The 17,018-nt window shown below is 36.7% G+C and overlaps 2 protein-coding genes across 2 annotated transcripts; both read left to right on the top strand.

The window, feature by feature from the left end:
• The first annotated feature begins 2,150 nt into the window (after positions 1–2,150).
• On the top strand, positions 2,151–3,150 carry LOC144244173 (olfactory receptor 11H6-like). Its single transcript, XM_077779399.1, is given in 2 exon segments — positions 2,151–2,177; positions 2,179–3,150. Coding segments are annotated over 2 exon segments (999 nt in total).
• A 4,045-nt stretch (positions 3,151–7,195) lies between these two features.
• Positions 7,196–8,146, top strand: LOC144244172 (olfactory receptor 11H7). The gene has a single exon (XM_077779398.1). It carries the CDS (start codon positions 7,202–7,204, stop codon positions 8,144–8,146), a length of 945 nt encoding a protein of 314 aa, XP_077635524.1. The 5' UTR covers positions 7,196–7,201.
• Positions 8,147–17,018: the final 8,872 nt, after the last annotated feature.

Below are 17,018 nucleotides of genomic sequence, written 5' to 3' on the forward strand. Positions count from 1 at the left end.
AACTAAGCTATTATGAACTGGAATAAATATTTTTTCAAGCCCATAGCATATAATTGGATATGTGCTATGAAACACACAGTTCAAAACACTACAGATGTAGGTGGCAGTCTTAATTGCTTTTATCAGTTTTAAGTTCTAAAAAGGGAGCAATTTTATTTATATTTACTATGTACCCCAGAACTTAGTACACTGCTAGGAACATAATCAACAGTGAATAAACATTTGTTAAATGCCCAAATAAGTAAATGGATAATGTGCTACAATTTAAATTTGATGTTCAACTTTTTCTAAATTACAAGCCCAGTAACTATATTTTCTGACCAAAAATGACAGCATGTGGTCTGGAAAACATAAGTATAGTTATGGGAAGTATATGTGAAATTACAACTCTCCTAGAAATTTTCATTCATATGGTCATAATTATAGTTCATTGAACTAACTTGCTTGGAAAAATTTATATTTCCATAAAAATCATGTTTATTATGGAGTCTTTTTCATCATTTTAAAAACATTGTTAATACAACTATTCAAAGTTACCTTGGCAATAAAATATTTACCCTCTGAGTTTGCTCCAGGTTTGATCAAATACTGAGAAGCAGGCTTCAAACTCTCAGAAGACCATATAAATGGCATAAGGATGCAATTTTGTGAGTATCTTAACAGTGACATTAATAAATAATATGGTTGGGGTACCTGCGTGGCTCAGTCGGTTAAGCATCCAAATCTTGATTTCAGCTCAGGTCATGATCTCATGTTCTTGAGTTTGAGCCTGAGTCAAGCTCTGCACTATCAATGCAGAGCCTATTTGGGATTCTCTCTCCCTCTTTCTCTACCCTTCCCTCTCTCTCCACCTCTCCCTCTCTCTCTACCTCAAAATAAAAAAACTTAAATAAACAAACAAGTTGATCGATTATCCTATGTTGGTAGTCAATATACTACTAAATTTAAAATACTGAGGGTGATTTACCCAGCCAAATATCTTGAACTTTAACCAGGAAACTTTAGGAAATAGAAATAAGACTGGAAAAATAGTTCTAAAAAGGTTATTACCAATATCCAAGTTTATAGTCGTGTCTCAACTCCTAATTCAGCCAATATGAGGAAGATTTTTCTGATCTTGGCATATCCCAAGGTGACCTTTCTATTCATTGTTTAATTTAGATAAAAGCAAGATGATGAATGGAAAGTTATGGTGTTAAGGGTTTAATTTGTAGCAAAAAATGAAAGTAAATGGTGTTATATACTAGAAAAAATTGGCATATCCAGCTTTAAGGTATCTCAAGAGCCTACCCATGATGTAGAATAGTGCAGTTTAGGAGAAAACAACCCAGGAAAAATGTTGGCATCCAAAAGAAAGTAATGTATAGGGGACATAACAGGTTCCATCTGTTATATAAGCCTCCAACCATCACCATAATGTAAGAAGAATGAAACTTACTTTGTATAGCTTCAGCAAAGGTGAGTCCCAGATCAATGCAAAGAAATAATAAAGGAGACAGATTTTGTTCAACACAAAGTACTTTGAGAGAACCAGAGCTCCTCAAGAGGGAATGAGCTAAATTGTTCTACAAATCCAGATGCCACCCAGCAGAATGTGACTTAGAGGGGACTACTCAGATGATTTTCACATCATTTTACAGAATCCTGAGGTTTCTAGATCACCTCCCTCATAGCAGCAAATGCAAGGGGGCTCAACACTCCCACCACACTGTTCCACTTATCTGCTTCTTATTGGACTTCTGTATATGAAACTCTAAGAAGAAAATTTATTGCTTCAGATTTATATTCAATTTTGTTTCAAAGTAAAAGGATGTATCCAAAGTCTATATGTACATACAGGATATCTAAAAGGTAATGATTTTAACATGAAAGATAAAACATTACTGAGACTCAGAGTTACAGGAATATTTGAAAAGAAGTGAGGTTTGTTCCAATCCAGTCTTCAAATGGGCCAGTGTTTCTAAAAGTTACTGGCTTTTCACATTTAAGTAAACCCCTTAAATTTCTCTGAACTTCAGTTACCTTATCTATAAAAGAGAAGGATAAAGCACACCTCCCTACAGCTCAAAGGGTCATTTGGAAGATCAAATGAGATAATTTTTATAAAAATACTTTGTATATTTACAAGCAAATTGTTGGCAAAACCTACAATGTTCATTGTTATTCACTGCTTGGTTATTCACTACTTCTGTTTCTCTAACAGCTTTGGAATCCCAGAACACAACAATGCATTTTGTGACTGAGTTTGTCCTCCTTGGTTTTCCCGGTCAAAGGGAAATGCAAAACTTTTTCTTCTCATTAATCCTTGTGATCTATCTCCTCACCCTGCTGGGGAATGGAGTTATTGTCTGTGTAGTGAAATGGGACAAGCGGCTTCACACACCCATGTACATCCTCTTGGGAAACTTTGCCTTCCTAGAGATCTGGTACATTTCCTCCACTGTCCCAAACATGCTGGTCAACATCCTTTCTGAGACCAAGACCATCTCTTTCACTGGATGCTTCCTCCAATTCTATTTCTTTTTCTCACTGGGTACAACAGAGTGTTTCTTCTTATCAGTCATGGCTTATGATCGGTACCTCGCCATCTGTCACCCACTACATTACCCTTCCATCATGACTGGGAAGCTCTGTATGATCCTGGTCTGTGTCTGCTGGGTGAGTGGATTTCTGTGCTATCCAATCCCCATTGTCCTTATCTCCCAACTTCCCTTCTGTGGACCCAACATCATTGACCACTTCGTGTGTGACCCAGGCCCATTGTTTGCACTGGCCTGCATCCCTGCTCCTTCCACTGAGCTTATCTGTTATACCTTCAACTCAGTGATTATCTTTGGGCCCTTCCTTTCCATCTTGGGATCTTACACTCTGGTACTCAGAGCTGTGCTTCGTGTTCCGTCTGGTGCTGGTCAAACTAAAGCTTTCTCCACATGTGGGTCCCACCTAATGGTGGTGTCTCTATTCTATGGAACCCTTATGGTGATGTATGTGAGCCCAACATCAGGAAATCCAGCAGGAATGCAGAAGGTTGTCACTTTAGTATACTCAGCAGTGACTCCACTAATAAACCCCCTTATCTATAGTCTCCGAAATAAAGACATGAAAATTGCCCTAAAGAAAGTCCTAGGATTAAGAAGTAACCTAAACTGAGACATCTTTGAGAAAGAAGCGGAATTTATCACTTCTGCGCTTAATTATTTATAAAAACAATAGAGAATGGTTCAGTAAGTCTTGTTCTGGCTCACACTTAAGTAGAGGGAGATACTTATTTTTCAGTTACTTAGCAATTCAAGTTCAGCTCATCAATGAAAAATGCTCAATAAAACATTTTAAATTATCTCACTGAGTAATTATATTGTGTTTATGTATATATATATATATTATATATAAACCATATACATATAAACTATAAACATTGGTTTAATCTTAGCTAGTAGAAAGAATCACATGTATGTGTAATTGAAAACTTTCAGTAAAGGGTGCAATCTTATAAATTCAGAAAATACTCTTAGGGCACCTGGGTGGCTCAGTCAGTTAAGCATCTTACTTTAGCTCAGGTCATGATCTCATGGTTTGTGAGTTCAAGCTCTGTGTCAGGCTCTGTCCTGACAGCCCAGAGCCTGGATCCTGCTTAGGATTCTGTGTGTCTCTCTCTGCTCCTCCCCCTCTCACACTCTCTCTTTCTCAAAAATAAAATATTTAATAAAAAAATATATATATATAAAAATAAAATATATAAATAAGTAAATGAATAAACGAATTAGTTAATTCAGAAAATATTCTTAAAGACAATGGACCAAGCAGCCACCACCACCACGACCCCCCAAAAAAGCCCACCCAGTAACAGACATTTTCCATTGTTTAAAGCTCTCTTTCATACCAAAAACAGAATCTGCTTCATACTTCTTTCACTTAGAGGTAAAGTACAAACTCTCCTTCCTGCCAAAGCTCTCATTCACTAGACTCCTCTATCCAGTCTTCTTTCCTATTGAGCCACTGTCTAAGCCTTGCACTTCACAATGATCAATCTATATGTTCTCCCAAGTGGGCATCTTTACTCTTAGTGCTTGCTCCCCAAATCAGCTGTGACAACTCCACTTGTAATATGGAATAACAATGTCCTAAGCATATTTTATGCCTCTCAGAAGGCTATAGTGCAAAGCCTGAGTCAGAAAAGTATTAAGAGAAAATTATACCAAAAGCAAATTCCATCTTTGTGCCCAAGCCCCATGCTGAAACAGGAAAGCCATTAGTTGAAAGGTCAATATACTTAAAATGAAAGTACCCCCTTTAGTTATGGCCATACTGGGAATAAAATTAGGTGTGCCAGTAAGATATGCCTGCTAGTAATAGTTGATTAAATACTCTCATACAGGGTTTCTCAAATCTTTCACCATCAAAGAATGTTTGGCAATAGTGGTCGGGAAACATGGGGCATTTGGGAACAATATTTCTTTGACAGTCAAAGTTTAAGTTTGAAAATGATCAAAAAATTATACTTTCTGTTTCACAGAAATACATATTTGGTGTAAAAAAAATTTACTCTTCTTTGAGTAAAACCTTCCCTTCAGGAAGATGTTTAGTTAGAGACTATGTGTATCCCATCGCATACAATAATCACATATCCTGTTTGAGAAACACAAACTTAAGGAGACTATGGGGTCCCCAGAGAGTGAATGTAACACATCATCTAATAATCACTGATGGGCCAACTTACCAGAAATATTAATGAAACCCCCAGGCAAGAGGGAAGAAGATCCCTAGAGAAAGTTACCTGAGAATTCTCAACAATGGCCAAAATGGCACATAAATAATTACTACCAGCACATAGTTTCAGCATACTCTGTAGGAAACAGGCCACTAGGATCTTACAGTGCAATGGAAATGATATAAGCCATGCGTGAAGCTCTCACACAGGGCTTCCACATTAAAACAGTGAAGGAGAGAATCTTTGCGACCTCCTTATAAACTCTCCCCAGGATGACCTAGGAAAGCATCACAATATATAGAAAACATTATCTCTGATGGGCATTGCTGCTATTATACACCACAGGTAGGCCTATATATTTGTTCAGCCAATATGCTCAAGAGTTTGGGTATCAAGGGATATTGGTTACTCACAGCTCAAAAACAAAAACAAAACTCTCAGAGTATTTAGATCACCCTGGAACTTATACTTCCCTGAATAAGTGCACTAAATGGTCTCAAAGTCATCCACAGATCTTCCCCTTCTCGGGAAGTGGCTGGAGCACCAGTAATGTTATGACTTTCATAGATATTTTGAACAAAACAGTGTGGAACTAGCTCCATCCACTGGGACTTAAACCAAGGGAAACAGGGATTTTTTTTGTTTTATTTTGGTCTCCTCTCTCAGTTCTCTCTTCTTTGTTCATTCCATTACTTATGTCCACCATCAGGAGAGGTGGCATTAAAAAAATTTTTTTAAGGGTAAAATCATATCAGTGTGTATAATGACTAAAATTCACATAGGGTTTAATGGTGAGTATATTAGGAACTGCTTCTTATAATTATGTTGGAAATCATTTGTGAAATTCACTTACCATGCTTTCCCTACAGCTAATAGTTTTTCTGTGGGGTCTTTTTTTAATGTCAAAAAGAGTAGCCTTTAGCTCAAAAACATGCATTTTTATTTTGAGTCAAACTCTGTGAATCTGATCCAAGTCATTGTTGCTGTTTTCCCGGGAGGTAAATGGCTGCTCTTTCTGCATTACTACTTTCTTGTCTTGTTGAGAAAAGACATCTCTTGTTTGGAAAGTACAGAGTTCCCATAGTGGGAGAGCATTTTTTTATACCAAATTATCTTATCAAAATAATCTATTCTATGGAACCCTTAACAAAAACAATGATCAATGCAGTAAGTTTACTTCTTCATAATCATCCTAGTTTTAAAAATTAAAAACAATTTATCTTCATCTTTCAATTTCCCCCTCTTCTTGGTTTCTTGTCTACAAGACTACAACCTGCTTTGACTTAATCAGTCCTATAGCAAGATTATGTTTGCTTCTAGATGAATAGGTTCACAGCTCACTTTATGCATTTTTTAATGTTTTTTTTTTGAGAGAGAGACAGACAGACAGACAGACAGAGCATGAATGGGGGAGGGGCAGGGAGAGAGGAAAACAGAATCTGAAGCAGGCTCCAGGCTCTGAGCTGTCAGCACAGATACTGACATGGGGGCTCAAATCCATGAACTGTGAGATCATGACCTGAGCCAAAGTCAGATGCTTAACTGACTGAGCCACCCAGGTGGCCCAAGGAAATAATTAATTTTGAAACATCTTTGATTATCTTGTTTTCTACTATTTTGAAAATTGAGAGTATTTTTAAAATAGACTAAAGTAAATTCTTCCAAATAGTAAACTTTAGGAAGACTTGTAGCAGCAGTGAGAAGAGCTTTAGAAGAAAATCTCCTGGTGATTTTAATTTTCTTCTCTAATACATTGTATATGTTACATTCATCTTTAATAACAGATTTAAGTGCATATGAATTATAACTTATAATGTGAAATTAACCATTATGGAGTGAATTATAGTGACTTTTCATTGATAAAAAAAAGGAATAAATACCAAATTGTAAATAAACTTCAGTGCAATATAAACATCTTTAAATAGGAAGTATCTGTAAGAATTTGTTATCTGAATATCTTTGTTGATTTTCTCCCAGTATCATGAAAAAAATGATAAAAAATAAATAAATAAATCTCCTAATGGAAATGGTTCAAGAAAAAAGGTAGGAGAGACAGAGATGGGGAGAATCTGTAATAACGTTAAAGCTCAAACCATTCAAACCTATAAAATGTGTCGGATACAAACCTATTTTTACATGATAGCATATGTGTCCTCACATTATGAAGTGAATAGCACTAACTGCTATATATGAACAGCTCTCAATGAAAAAAAATTAACACTAACACTAGATTTCTTTAGATCAAAAAAAAAAAGATGAAATTTAACTGATTTTGCCCACTGACAAAGAAAGATCAAGTAGCCTAGAATCGTACATTTACAAAGAATCAGGGCCAAAGAGCTCATGCAGAATACAGCAGGATTTATTCAAAACTTGTTTTAGAATATTCAATACATTTTCCTGCATCAAAATGCCTACCCTAAGAAAAGTTTCAAATGTCTCAGCAGCAAAGTGACTTGTCATTACCTGTTTTCTCTCCATAGTCTGGGGACCATGAATAAGTCAGGGATATCTACTGTGACACAGTTTGTCTTGTTGGGCTTTCCTGGTCCCTGGAAAATACAGATCATCCTTTTCTCATTGATTTTGTTGGTCTATGTCTTGACTCTGACTGGGAACATGGCCATCATTTGTGCAGTGAGGTGGGACCATCGACTCCATACACCTATGTATGTGCTCCTGGCCAACTTCTCCTTTCTGGAGATCTGGTATGTGACCTGCACAGTCCCCAACATGCTGGTCAATTTTCTTTCCAAAACCAAGACCATATCATTCTCTGGCTGCTTCACTCAATTCTACTTCTTCTTTTCCCTGGGCACAACTGAGTGTTTCTTCCTCTGTGTCATGGCCTATGATCGGTATCTGGCCATCTGCCGTCCACTGCATTATGCCTCTATTATGACTGGTCAACTCTGTGTCATTCTGGTGTGTCTTTGTTGGTTCATTGGTTTCCTTGGACATGCAATTACTATCTTCTTCATTTCTCAACTACCCTTTTGTGGTCCCAACATTATTGATCACTTCCTGTGTGATGTGGACCCACTGATGGCATTGTCTTGTGCCCCCACACCAATCATAGAGCATGTATTCCACTTTATGAGCTCTCTTATCATCATTCTCACCATTTTGTACATACTTGGGTCCTACGCCCTAGTGCTCAGAGCTGTGCTTCAGGTTCCTTCTTCAGCTGGGAGGCAAAAGGCCTTCTCTACCTGTGGATCCCATTTAGTTGTGGTGTCTCTATTCTATGGAACCATAATGGTGATGTATGTGAGTCCTACATCTGGCAACTCAGTTGCTATGCATAAGATCATAACACTGATATACTCTGTAGTGACACCAGTCTTAAACCCCCTCATCTATAGCCTACGCAACAGGGAAATGAAATTTGCCCTCCGTCAGGTCATCTGTGGAATTAGAATCATCCAACCCTCATGAAAAGGTTTTGCGAAAAACAAGGATTCTTTTTCTGAAGGTGGAACAGTAATCCTCTTCTTCCAGTTCAAACTGACTTAGATTTATTATGATGGTCCTGTGGTGCAAAACAACATTCATGTATTTGGTCATATTTTGATGTGCTTTTAGTTTCATAAATCTGATTCCATGGAAAGAGATTGCCACTCAACACAGAGAAAAAAATAACTCTTAAAAACCTCAGTTAAAAAAAAAAAAAAAAACCTCAATATTTACCTCCAGGAATGTTTTGATTTTTTTCAGTATCTGAAATCTGATATTTTTTCAGTATCTGTCCATACAACTTGGTTAAGAGATATGAATCAAATTGGTTACTTATTTACAAAGCTGTATAATGCTTCATTTAAACAAATTTTTTAATGTTTATTTATTTATTTTGAGAAAGAGAACTTGTGAGCATGGAGTAGCAGAGAGACAGAGAGAGAGAGAGAGAGAGAGAGAGAGAGACACACCCAAGAGGCTCCGTGCTCAGTGCAAAGCTGGACATGGGGCTCAATTCCATGATCATGAGATCATGACCTGATCTGAAATCAAGAGTCAAACACTCAACCAAGTGAGCCACCCAGGCGTCTAACACATAAAATGCCTTTTGTCTGGACTTCTAGAAAAATACCCTGTTTTCTCTTCAGAATGTATAAATATTCACTTTTACTGGATTTTTGGCAGAAATCTCACACATCAATGTTGGCTACAGGAAGAGATTGTAACTCCAGTTTCAATATTCTTACTCATTACTCTCATCAACACTATACAAGGGGAGACTGGAAGTTTGGCATGCGCCATGAGGAAAAATATCTTTGGTGAGTTGTCGGGATGCAATTCCCATAAAGAAAATGAGCCATAACAAGGGCAAATGAGTCATAATAAGATAACAATGAATTCCCACTAATAAGAACAAATATACAATATCTCAGTTAGCCTAGTTAGGGCTCACGGAAAATAACCAACTTGGACCAATCTGGAAAGGGATTTCACCCAAAAGCACAACTTAGAGAATAAGGCAACCCCAAATAGGAGTCTATACGGGGTGGGTCACCAGAATCCAGGGATGAAAGAAGTCAGAAGTAGCCAATCAATGAACACTACATACATCAGGTAACTAGTTTATGGCGCTCTACCCCACCAAAAAAGGAAAACACTCCATGAGAGAAAAATCAACATAAAAAGTTCTGTCAAACAATAGGGCAACATTACCACTCAAGGAAAAGCCTTTCACCTTTATTTTTCTCCCACCTGAAACCTAGAGTAACCAGAGGCAATGTAGTCATGTAAGAGAAGAGGAGTAAGAGGGCAGAGGAAAAGTAGTACATCAAGCCTGAGTCAGACCCAGTCTTGAGGAATAAGTTTTAATTTGGATAAAAGATTAAAAATTTGCTTTTATATTATACTAGAATTTCCAATATCTGGATAAGAGGACCCTGTATTAATGATAAAAATAATCATAAAAGCTATCACAGTGGCCCAAGATATTATCCAAAGATGGAAATAAATAGAACATCAGAAAGTGTTTGAAGTAGAAATCGTGAGAAAAAATAAAGTTTCTTTGTGTTTATATCCCACTAAGTCCAAAACAATCAATTAAATAAAGTGCAAATGTTTTTAAAATGCTGTAGCCTAAAGAAGGCAGAAAACTTCACCTGAAGACCAAAAGGTATGTCTTTGAAAGTATTCTTTGGCAACTGGACAGCACTATACTTCAAAGTGAGTACAGGAACTGGAGAAAAAAAAAGATGGAAAAGGAATCAGAAAATCTACTTGGAAAGCTACTAAGGACAGGGTTTTGAACAATCCACTAGTTTTGCCTTAATTCAGCACTAATATTTTAGTGATTCAACTAAACTCATTAGCTGAAGGAACAGAAAATATTCTATATAAAATAGCTCACACATATCCTACTACTGCAACTTATTAGATGCTGAATATGTAGCTATACCTATGAAACACCTGTTCTTTTGTTAAGATTCAATTCAGACATCACTTCACTAGAAAGCTTTCCCAACATCCCCAGGTTGCACTATCTATCTCTTCATAATGCATCTAAAACACACCAGGTAATTTTTCATCATTGTACTTAAAACCTCTTTGAGGTGAATCTATTATGTATCTGTCTCTTCCCCTAGAGTATAAGCTCTTTTAGGATAAGGATGGTATCTTATTTTTTCTTCCCCAGCATGTAGCATGATAATTGACTGACTCATAGTGACAATGTGAAAAAAGGAAGAGTTTTTAGAACTGGATAAGTGAACTAGCTCGTGAATCAGTCCTCACTGAATTAAATATATTTTATTCACAAAACCACTAACTGTTTACATTTTTTTAATTTAAGGAAATTATCATTTTTAAAACTATATTTTGATATGTTTTTAATAAAAAATAATATAGTCTTGTCATAAAAATTTTTTAACAATACATAAGAGTGTAAAGTTAAGGGTAAAGGCTCTCACCCTCCTCCTTACAATCCCACTTCCCACAAATAGCAAGTTTAATCCTGGTCAAAATTTTTATATGTCTTATTCTTTTTCAGTTTAATATTGTCCTCTTGTGGAAATAAATCATAACTTTTAAATTTTTCCCCAACTGCTAGACAAACATTGTGTTAAAGGGATCTGTTCTCACATAGGTACAATCTATGGAAAATAAAAGATAAAAAGTAAAATAAAACCTACACTTCTAGGGAGGATCTTATTAACAACAACAAATCTATCACAAATATTATCTAACTAAATAATGAACCAAACATACATAAAAGTCTATATAATGTATATGCAACTTTAAAGAGTATAAAATTTGGAAATGCCTGTGTTCTTCTTCACCCAAGTAAAAATCATGGCACAGTGCCAGCACTTTAGAAGGCTTCTGTGAACTACCCTCAACTACATTCATCTTCCTACACAGCAAAGGAAGGGGGGATTTTGTGTTAATCTTTCCCTTTTCTTCAGCTTTACTACTTATTTATCTCTAAATAAAAGCTATGGAGTAGAGAACCCAAATAGCCATTCCTCCACAGAAATGCTGAAAAAAACTGACAAACATTGTCAGAATCCACTTAAGTAGAATTCTAGGGGGAAAAGTAAAAAATGTATAGGAATCAAGTTAATGCTTCATCAATAAAAGGGCAGGCAGCTCTTCCTGCCCATGGGTCTAGTCTCTGTGCTTTAATAAAATCACCATTTTGCACCCCCCCCACACACACAAAAAGGCAAATAACACATGGTAGGAGAGCTTTGTGTCATTTTAACTTTTCCTTGCCACATCTCCTTCTCCTCAGAGAAGTTAGCAGTCCATATTCCTGTGGCAGTTACTGGTTCCTGGCTCCAGGAGAAGCAGGCCGAACTGACCTTGTTCTCAAAGGTAGTTTGTGTGTTTTGACATATGTCAGGGCTCTCTGAAAGACTATAGGAGAGGGCTTGCCTTTATTTCACCTACCTTGGAACTCTCTCAAGACAAGAAACAGCTATGTGGAAGGCATTCCTAAAAACCATTAAAAGGCAAATAAACAAGCCATTGGTGCCTAGGGCAAAAGATATCAATTGAGACAAATAATAAACACACTGAAAATTCTAGGAGGAAAATTTTGGAGAGTTGTTACTTTGGAGAATAAGGATGCTGAAGAGCTTCCACATATTCCTGGAAGTCAAAGACTCAGTCCCTCAGAAGCGAAAGGATGAGAAACACAGCCCCATCTGAGATAAAACTCAGGAAGAAGGTGCCTCCTGACAGCCTGATAGCTTGCTCATGGACAGTAGAGAAACAGAGAGTGGATGAAAGCCAGAGACAAAGGAGGGGTGCTTGATTACAGGTTGGAGATCCCTGAGTTCTGATAGTAGAGACTGCCTAGCTAGGTAATGCCATTTTCACCCCTTCCACCCATGAGCAAACAGGCCTACACATGCCACAACAATCCACCGCAGAAGCTAAGCAGCGCCACTTAGTGGAGAAGAGAGCATTACACTAAGCCCTGCCCAAGTGAGCCAACTATGCACTTGAGGAACACCACAAGTCTCTCTACTTGCTTACTTTACAGGCTATAAAGGGCTTCATACTTGGACTTCTAGGGGAGACAGGTTGTAATTTCAGTCATATTTTATTCTGTTTGCTGATTCATCTATTTCATTATTTTCTTTCTTTTCTTATTCACAAATACAGAAAGAGAATAAATTTATTTTCCATTTTTAGTTAAAAATTTTTTTAACTTTTCTACTTTATTTTTTACATCTTTGTAAATTTTTATATTCTTTTTTACTTCCATCATTTCATTTTATTCTATTTTATTGAATTCTTTTTTTTCCAAAGTTTTTCTCTTTTTCTCCCCTTTTTTCTTGTCTTTCCCCTTTTACTCTAACCTATCAATTTTCTTTCAACAACCAGACCAAAAGGCACCTTGGATGTAGCATCCTTTATTTGATTTTTTGTGTTGTTTTTAATTATTTAAATTTTCTTACTTTATTAATACCCTTTTTTTGGTCAAAATGATGAAACGAAGGAATTCACCCCAAAAGAAAGAACAGGAAGAAATGACAGCCAACAGCTTCATCAACACAGAAACAAACAAGATGTCTGAACCATTATTTAGAATCACCATGATAAGAATACCAGCTGGGATTGAAAACAGACTAGAATCCCTTTCTGTGGAGTTTAAAGAAATAAAATCTAATCAGGATGAAATAAAAAAAATGCTATAACTGAGCTGCAATCTCGAATAGATGCCACAGTGGCAAGGATGGATGAGGTAGAGAAGCAAGTCAGTGATACAGAGGACAAGCTTATGGAGAATAATGAAGCAGAAAAAAAGAGAAAGACTAAGGCAAAAAGCACATTATAAGAATTAGAGAAAGCAGTAACTCATTAAAAAGGAATAACATCAGAATCATAGGTGTCCCACAAGATGATGATAGGGAAAAGAGGGTAGAAGGTTTATGTGAGCAAAGTATAGCGGAAAAATTTCCTAACCTGGGAAAAGACACAGACATCAAAATCCAGGAAGCACAGAGAACTCCCATTAAATTCAACAAAAACCAACCATCAACAAGGCATATCCTAGTCAAATTCATAAAATACACAGGCAAGGAAAGAATCATGAAAGCAGCAAGGGAAAAAAAAAAGTCTTTCATTTACAAGGGAAAACAGAACAGGTTCGCAGCAGACCTATCCACAGGAACTTGGCAGCCCAGAAAGGAGTGGCAGGATATATTCAGTGTGGTGAATCAGAAACATATGCAGCCAAGAATTATTTCTCAAGAAAGGCTGTCATTCAAATTAGGAGAGAGAAAAAGTTTCTCAGACAAACAAAAACTAAAGAAGCTCATGACCACTAAACCAGCCCTGAATGAAATTTTAAGAGGAACTCTATAAAGGAAAAAAAGACTGGGAAAAAAAAACCCTAGAAAGGACCAGACACCACCACCAGAAACACCAACTCTACAAGCAACATAATAGCAATAAATTCACATCTTTCAGTACTCACTCTAAACGTCGAAGGTCTAAGTGCTCCAATCAAAAGATATAGGGAAACAGAATGGATAAGAAACAAGATTCATCGATATGATGTTTACAAGAGACCCATTTTAGATCTAAAGACAACTTCAGATTGAAAACAAGGGGATGGAGAACCAACTATCATGCTAATGGTCGCCAAAAGAAAGTCTGAGTAGCCATACTTATATCAGACAATCTAGACTTTAAAATAAAAGCTATAACAAGAAATGAAGAAGGGCATTATATCATAATTAAGAGCTCTATCCACCAAGACAATCTAACAATTAGAAACATTTATGTTTCAAATGTTGGAATACCCAAATATATAGATCAATTAATCACAAACATAGAGAAACGCATTGATAATAGTATCATAATACGAGAAGACTTCAATACCCCATTTACAACAATGGACTGATCATCTAAGCAGAAAATCAACAAGGAAACAATGGCTTTGAATGACACACTGGACCAGATGGATTTAACAGATAGATACAAAATATTTCATCCTAAAGCAGTGGAATACACATTCTTCTCAAATGCACATGGAACATTCTCCAGAATAGATCACATACTGGGACACAAATCAGCCCTCAACAAAAATTCAAGATCATACCGTGCATATTTTCAGACGACAAAGCTATGAAACTCGAAATCAACCAGGAGAAAAAATGTGGAAAGATAACAAATATTTGGAGACTAAAGAACCTCGTACTGAAGAATGAATGGGCTAACTGAGAAGTTAAATAGGAAATTAAAAAGTACATGGAAGCCAATGAAAATGATAACACCACAGCCCAAAACCTATGGGAGGCAGAAAAGGCAGTGATAAGAGGGAAGTATATAGCAGTCCAGGCCTTTCTAAAGAGGCAGATAGGTCTCAGATACACAAACTAACCTTACACCTTAAAGAGCTGGAAAAAGAACAGCAAATAAAGCCCAAAACCAACAGAAGGCAAGGACAAATAAAGATTAGAGCATAAATTAATGCAATGGAAAAAAAAAAAAGAACAGATCAATGAAACCAGAAGCTGATTCTTTGAAAGAATTAACAAAACTGATAAACCCCTAGCCAGTATGAAAAAAGAGATAAAGGAAAGGACCCAAATAAATAAAATCAAGAATGAAACAGTAGAGATCACAACCAACACAGCAGAAATACAACAATAATAAGAGACTATAATGAGCAATTAAATGCCAATAAAATGGGCAATTTGGAAGAAATAGACAAATTCCCAGAAACATATAAACCACCAAAACTGAAATAGGAAGAAAGAGAACATTTGAACAGACCCATAACCAGTAAAGAAAATGAATTAGTTATCAAAAATCTCCGCCCCCCACAAAAAAACAAAAACAAAAACAAGAGTCCAGGGCCAGATGGCTTTCCAGGAGAATCCTACCAAACATTTAAGGAAGGTTTAACACCTATTCTCTTGAAATTGTTCCAAAAAATAGAAATGGAAGGAAAGCTTCCAAACTCTTTCTATGAAGCCAGCATTACCTTGATTCCAAAACCAGACAAAGACCCCACTAAAAAGGGGAACTGTAGACCAATTTCCGTGATGAACATGGACCCAAACATAGACCCAAAAAATCTTCTAGACCTAACTGGACCCAACAATACCTTACAAAAATTATTCACTACGACCAAGTGGGATTTATATCTGGGATGCAGGGCTGGTTCAATATCCACAAAACAATGATGCATCACACCATTAAAAGAAAGGACAAGAACCATATGACCCTCCCAATAGATGCAGGGAAAGCAGTTGACAAAATACAGCATCCTTTCTTGATAAAAACTCTCAAGAAAGCAGGGAAAGAAGGATGATACCTCAAGATCATAAAAGTCATATATGAAATATCCACTGCTAATATCATCCTCAATAGGGAAAAACTGAGAACTTTCCCCCTAAGGTCAGGAACACGACTGGAATGTCCACTCTTGCCACTGTTATTCAACACAGTATTGGAAGTCTTAGCCTCAGCAATCAGACAACACAAAGGAATAAAAGTCATCCAAATCAGCCAGAAGAAAGTGAAATTTTCACTCTTCACAGATGACATGATACTCTATGTGAAAAACCCAAAAGATTCCACAAAAACACTGTTACACCTGATCTATGATTTTGGCAAAGTCTCAAGATATAAAATCAATGCACAGAAATCGGTTGCATTCTTATACAGCAATAATGAAGCAAGAGAAAAAGAAATCAAGGAATCAATCTCATTTACAATTGTGCCAAAAACCACAAAATACTTAGGAATAAACCTAACCAAAGAGGTGAAAAATCTATACACTGAAAACTATAGAGAGCTTATGAAAGAAATTTAAAAAAGACACCAAAAGATGGAAAAATATCCCATGCTCCTGGGTTGGAAGAAGAAACATTGTGAAAATGTTGCTACTACCCAAAGAAATCTAGATATTCAATGCAATCCCTTATCAAAATAACACCAGCATTCTTCACAGAGCTAGAAGAAGCAATCCTACAATTTGTATGGACCAGAAAAGACCCCAAATAGTCAAAGCAAACTTGAAAGAAAAAATCAAATCTGGAGGCATCACAACCCCAGCCATCAAGCTGTATTACAAACCTGTAGTCATCAAGACAGTATGGCACTAGCACAAAAAGAGACACCCAGATCAATGGAACAGAATAGAGAACCGAGAAATGGACCCACAAATATATGGCCAACTAATCTTTGACAAAGCAGGAAAGAATATCCAATGGAATAAAGACAGTGTCTTCAGCAAGTGGTGCTGGGAAAACTGGACAGCGACATGCAGAAAAATAAACTTGGACCACTTTCTTACACCAGTTACAAAAATAAACTCAAAATGGATGAAAGACCTAAATGTAAGACAGGAAGTCATCAAAATCCTCAAGGAGAAAGCAGGCAAGAACTCCTTGACCTTGGCCACAACAACTTTTTACTCAACAAGTCTCCAGAAGCAAGGGAAACAAAAGCAAAAATGAAGTATTGGAATCTTATCAAAATAAAATCTTCTGCACAGTGAAGGAAACAATCAGTAAAGCTAAAAGACAACTGACAAAATAGGAGAAGATATTTGCAAATGACGTATCAGATAAAGAGTTAGTATCCAAAATCTATAAAGAATTTATCAAACTCAACACCCAAAAGACAAATAATCCAGTGAAGAAATGGGCAATAAAACATGAATAGACACTTCTCCAAAGAAGATATCTGAATGGAGGGGCGCCTGTGTGGCTCTGCTGGTTAAGCGTCCGACTTCGGCTCCAGTCATGATCTCACGGTTTGTGGGTTTGAGCCCCGCGTCAGACTCTGCTGAGAGCTAGCTCAGAGCCTGGAGCCTGTTTCAGACTCTGTGTCT

The sequence above is a fragment of the Crocuta crocuta genome, unplaced genomic scaffold, assembly GCF_008692635.1.
Source record: "Crocuta crocuta isolate KB4526 unplaced genomic scaffold, BGI_CrCroc_1.0 scaffold867, whole genome shotgun sequence".
Lineage (NCBI taxonomy): Eukaryota > Metazoa > Chordata > Mammalia > Carnivora > Hyaenidae > Crocuta > Crocuta crocuta.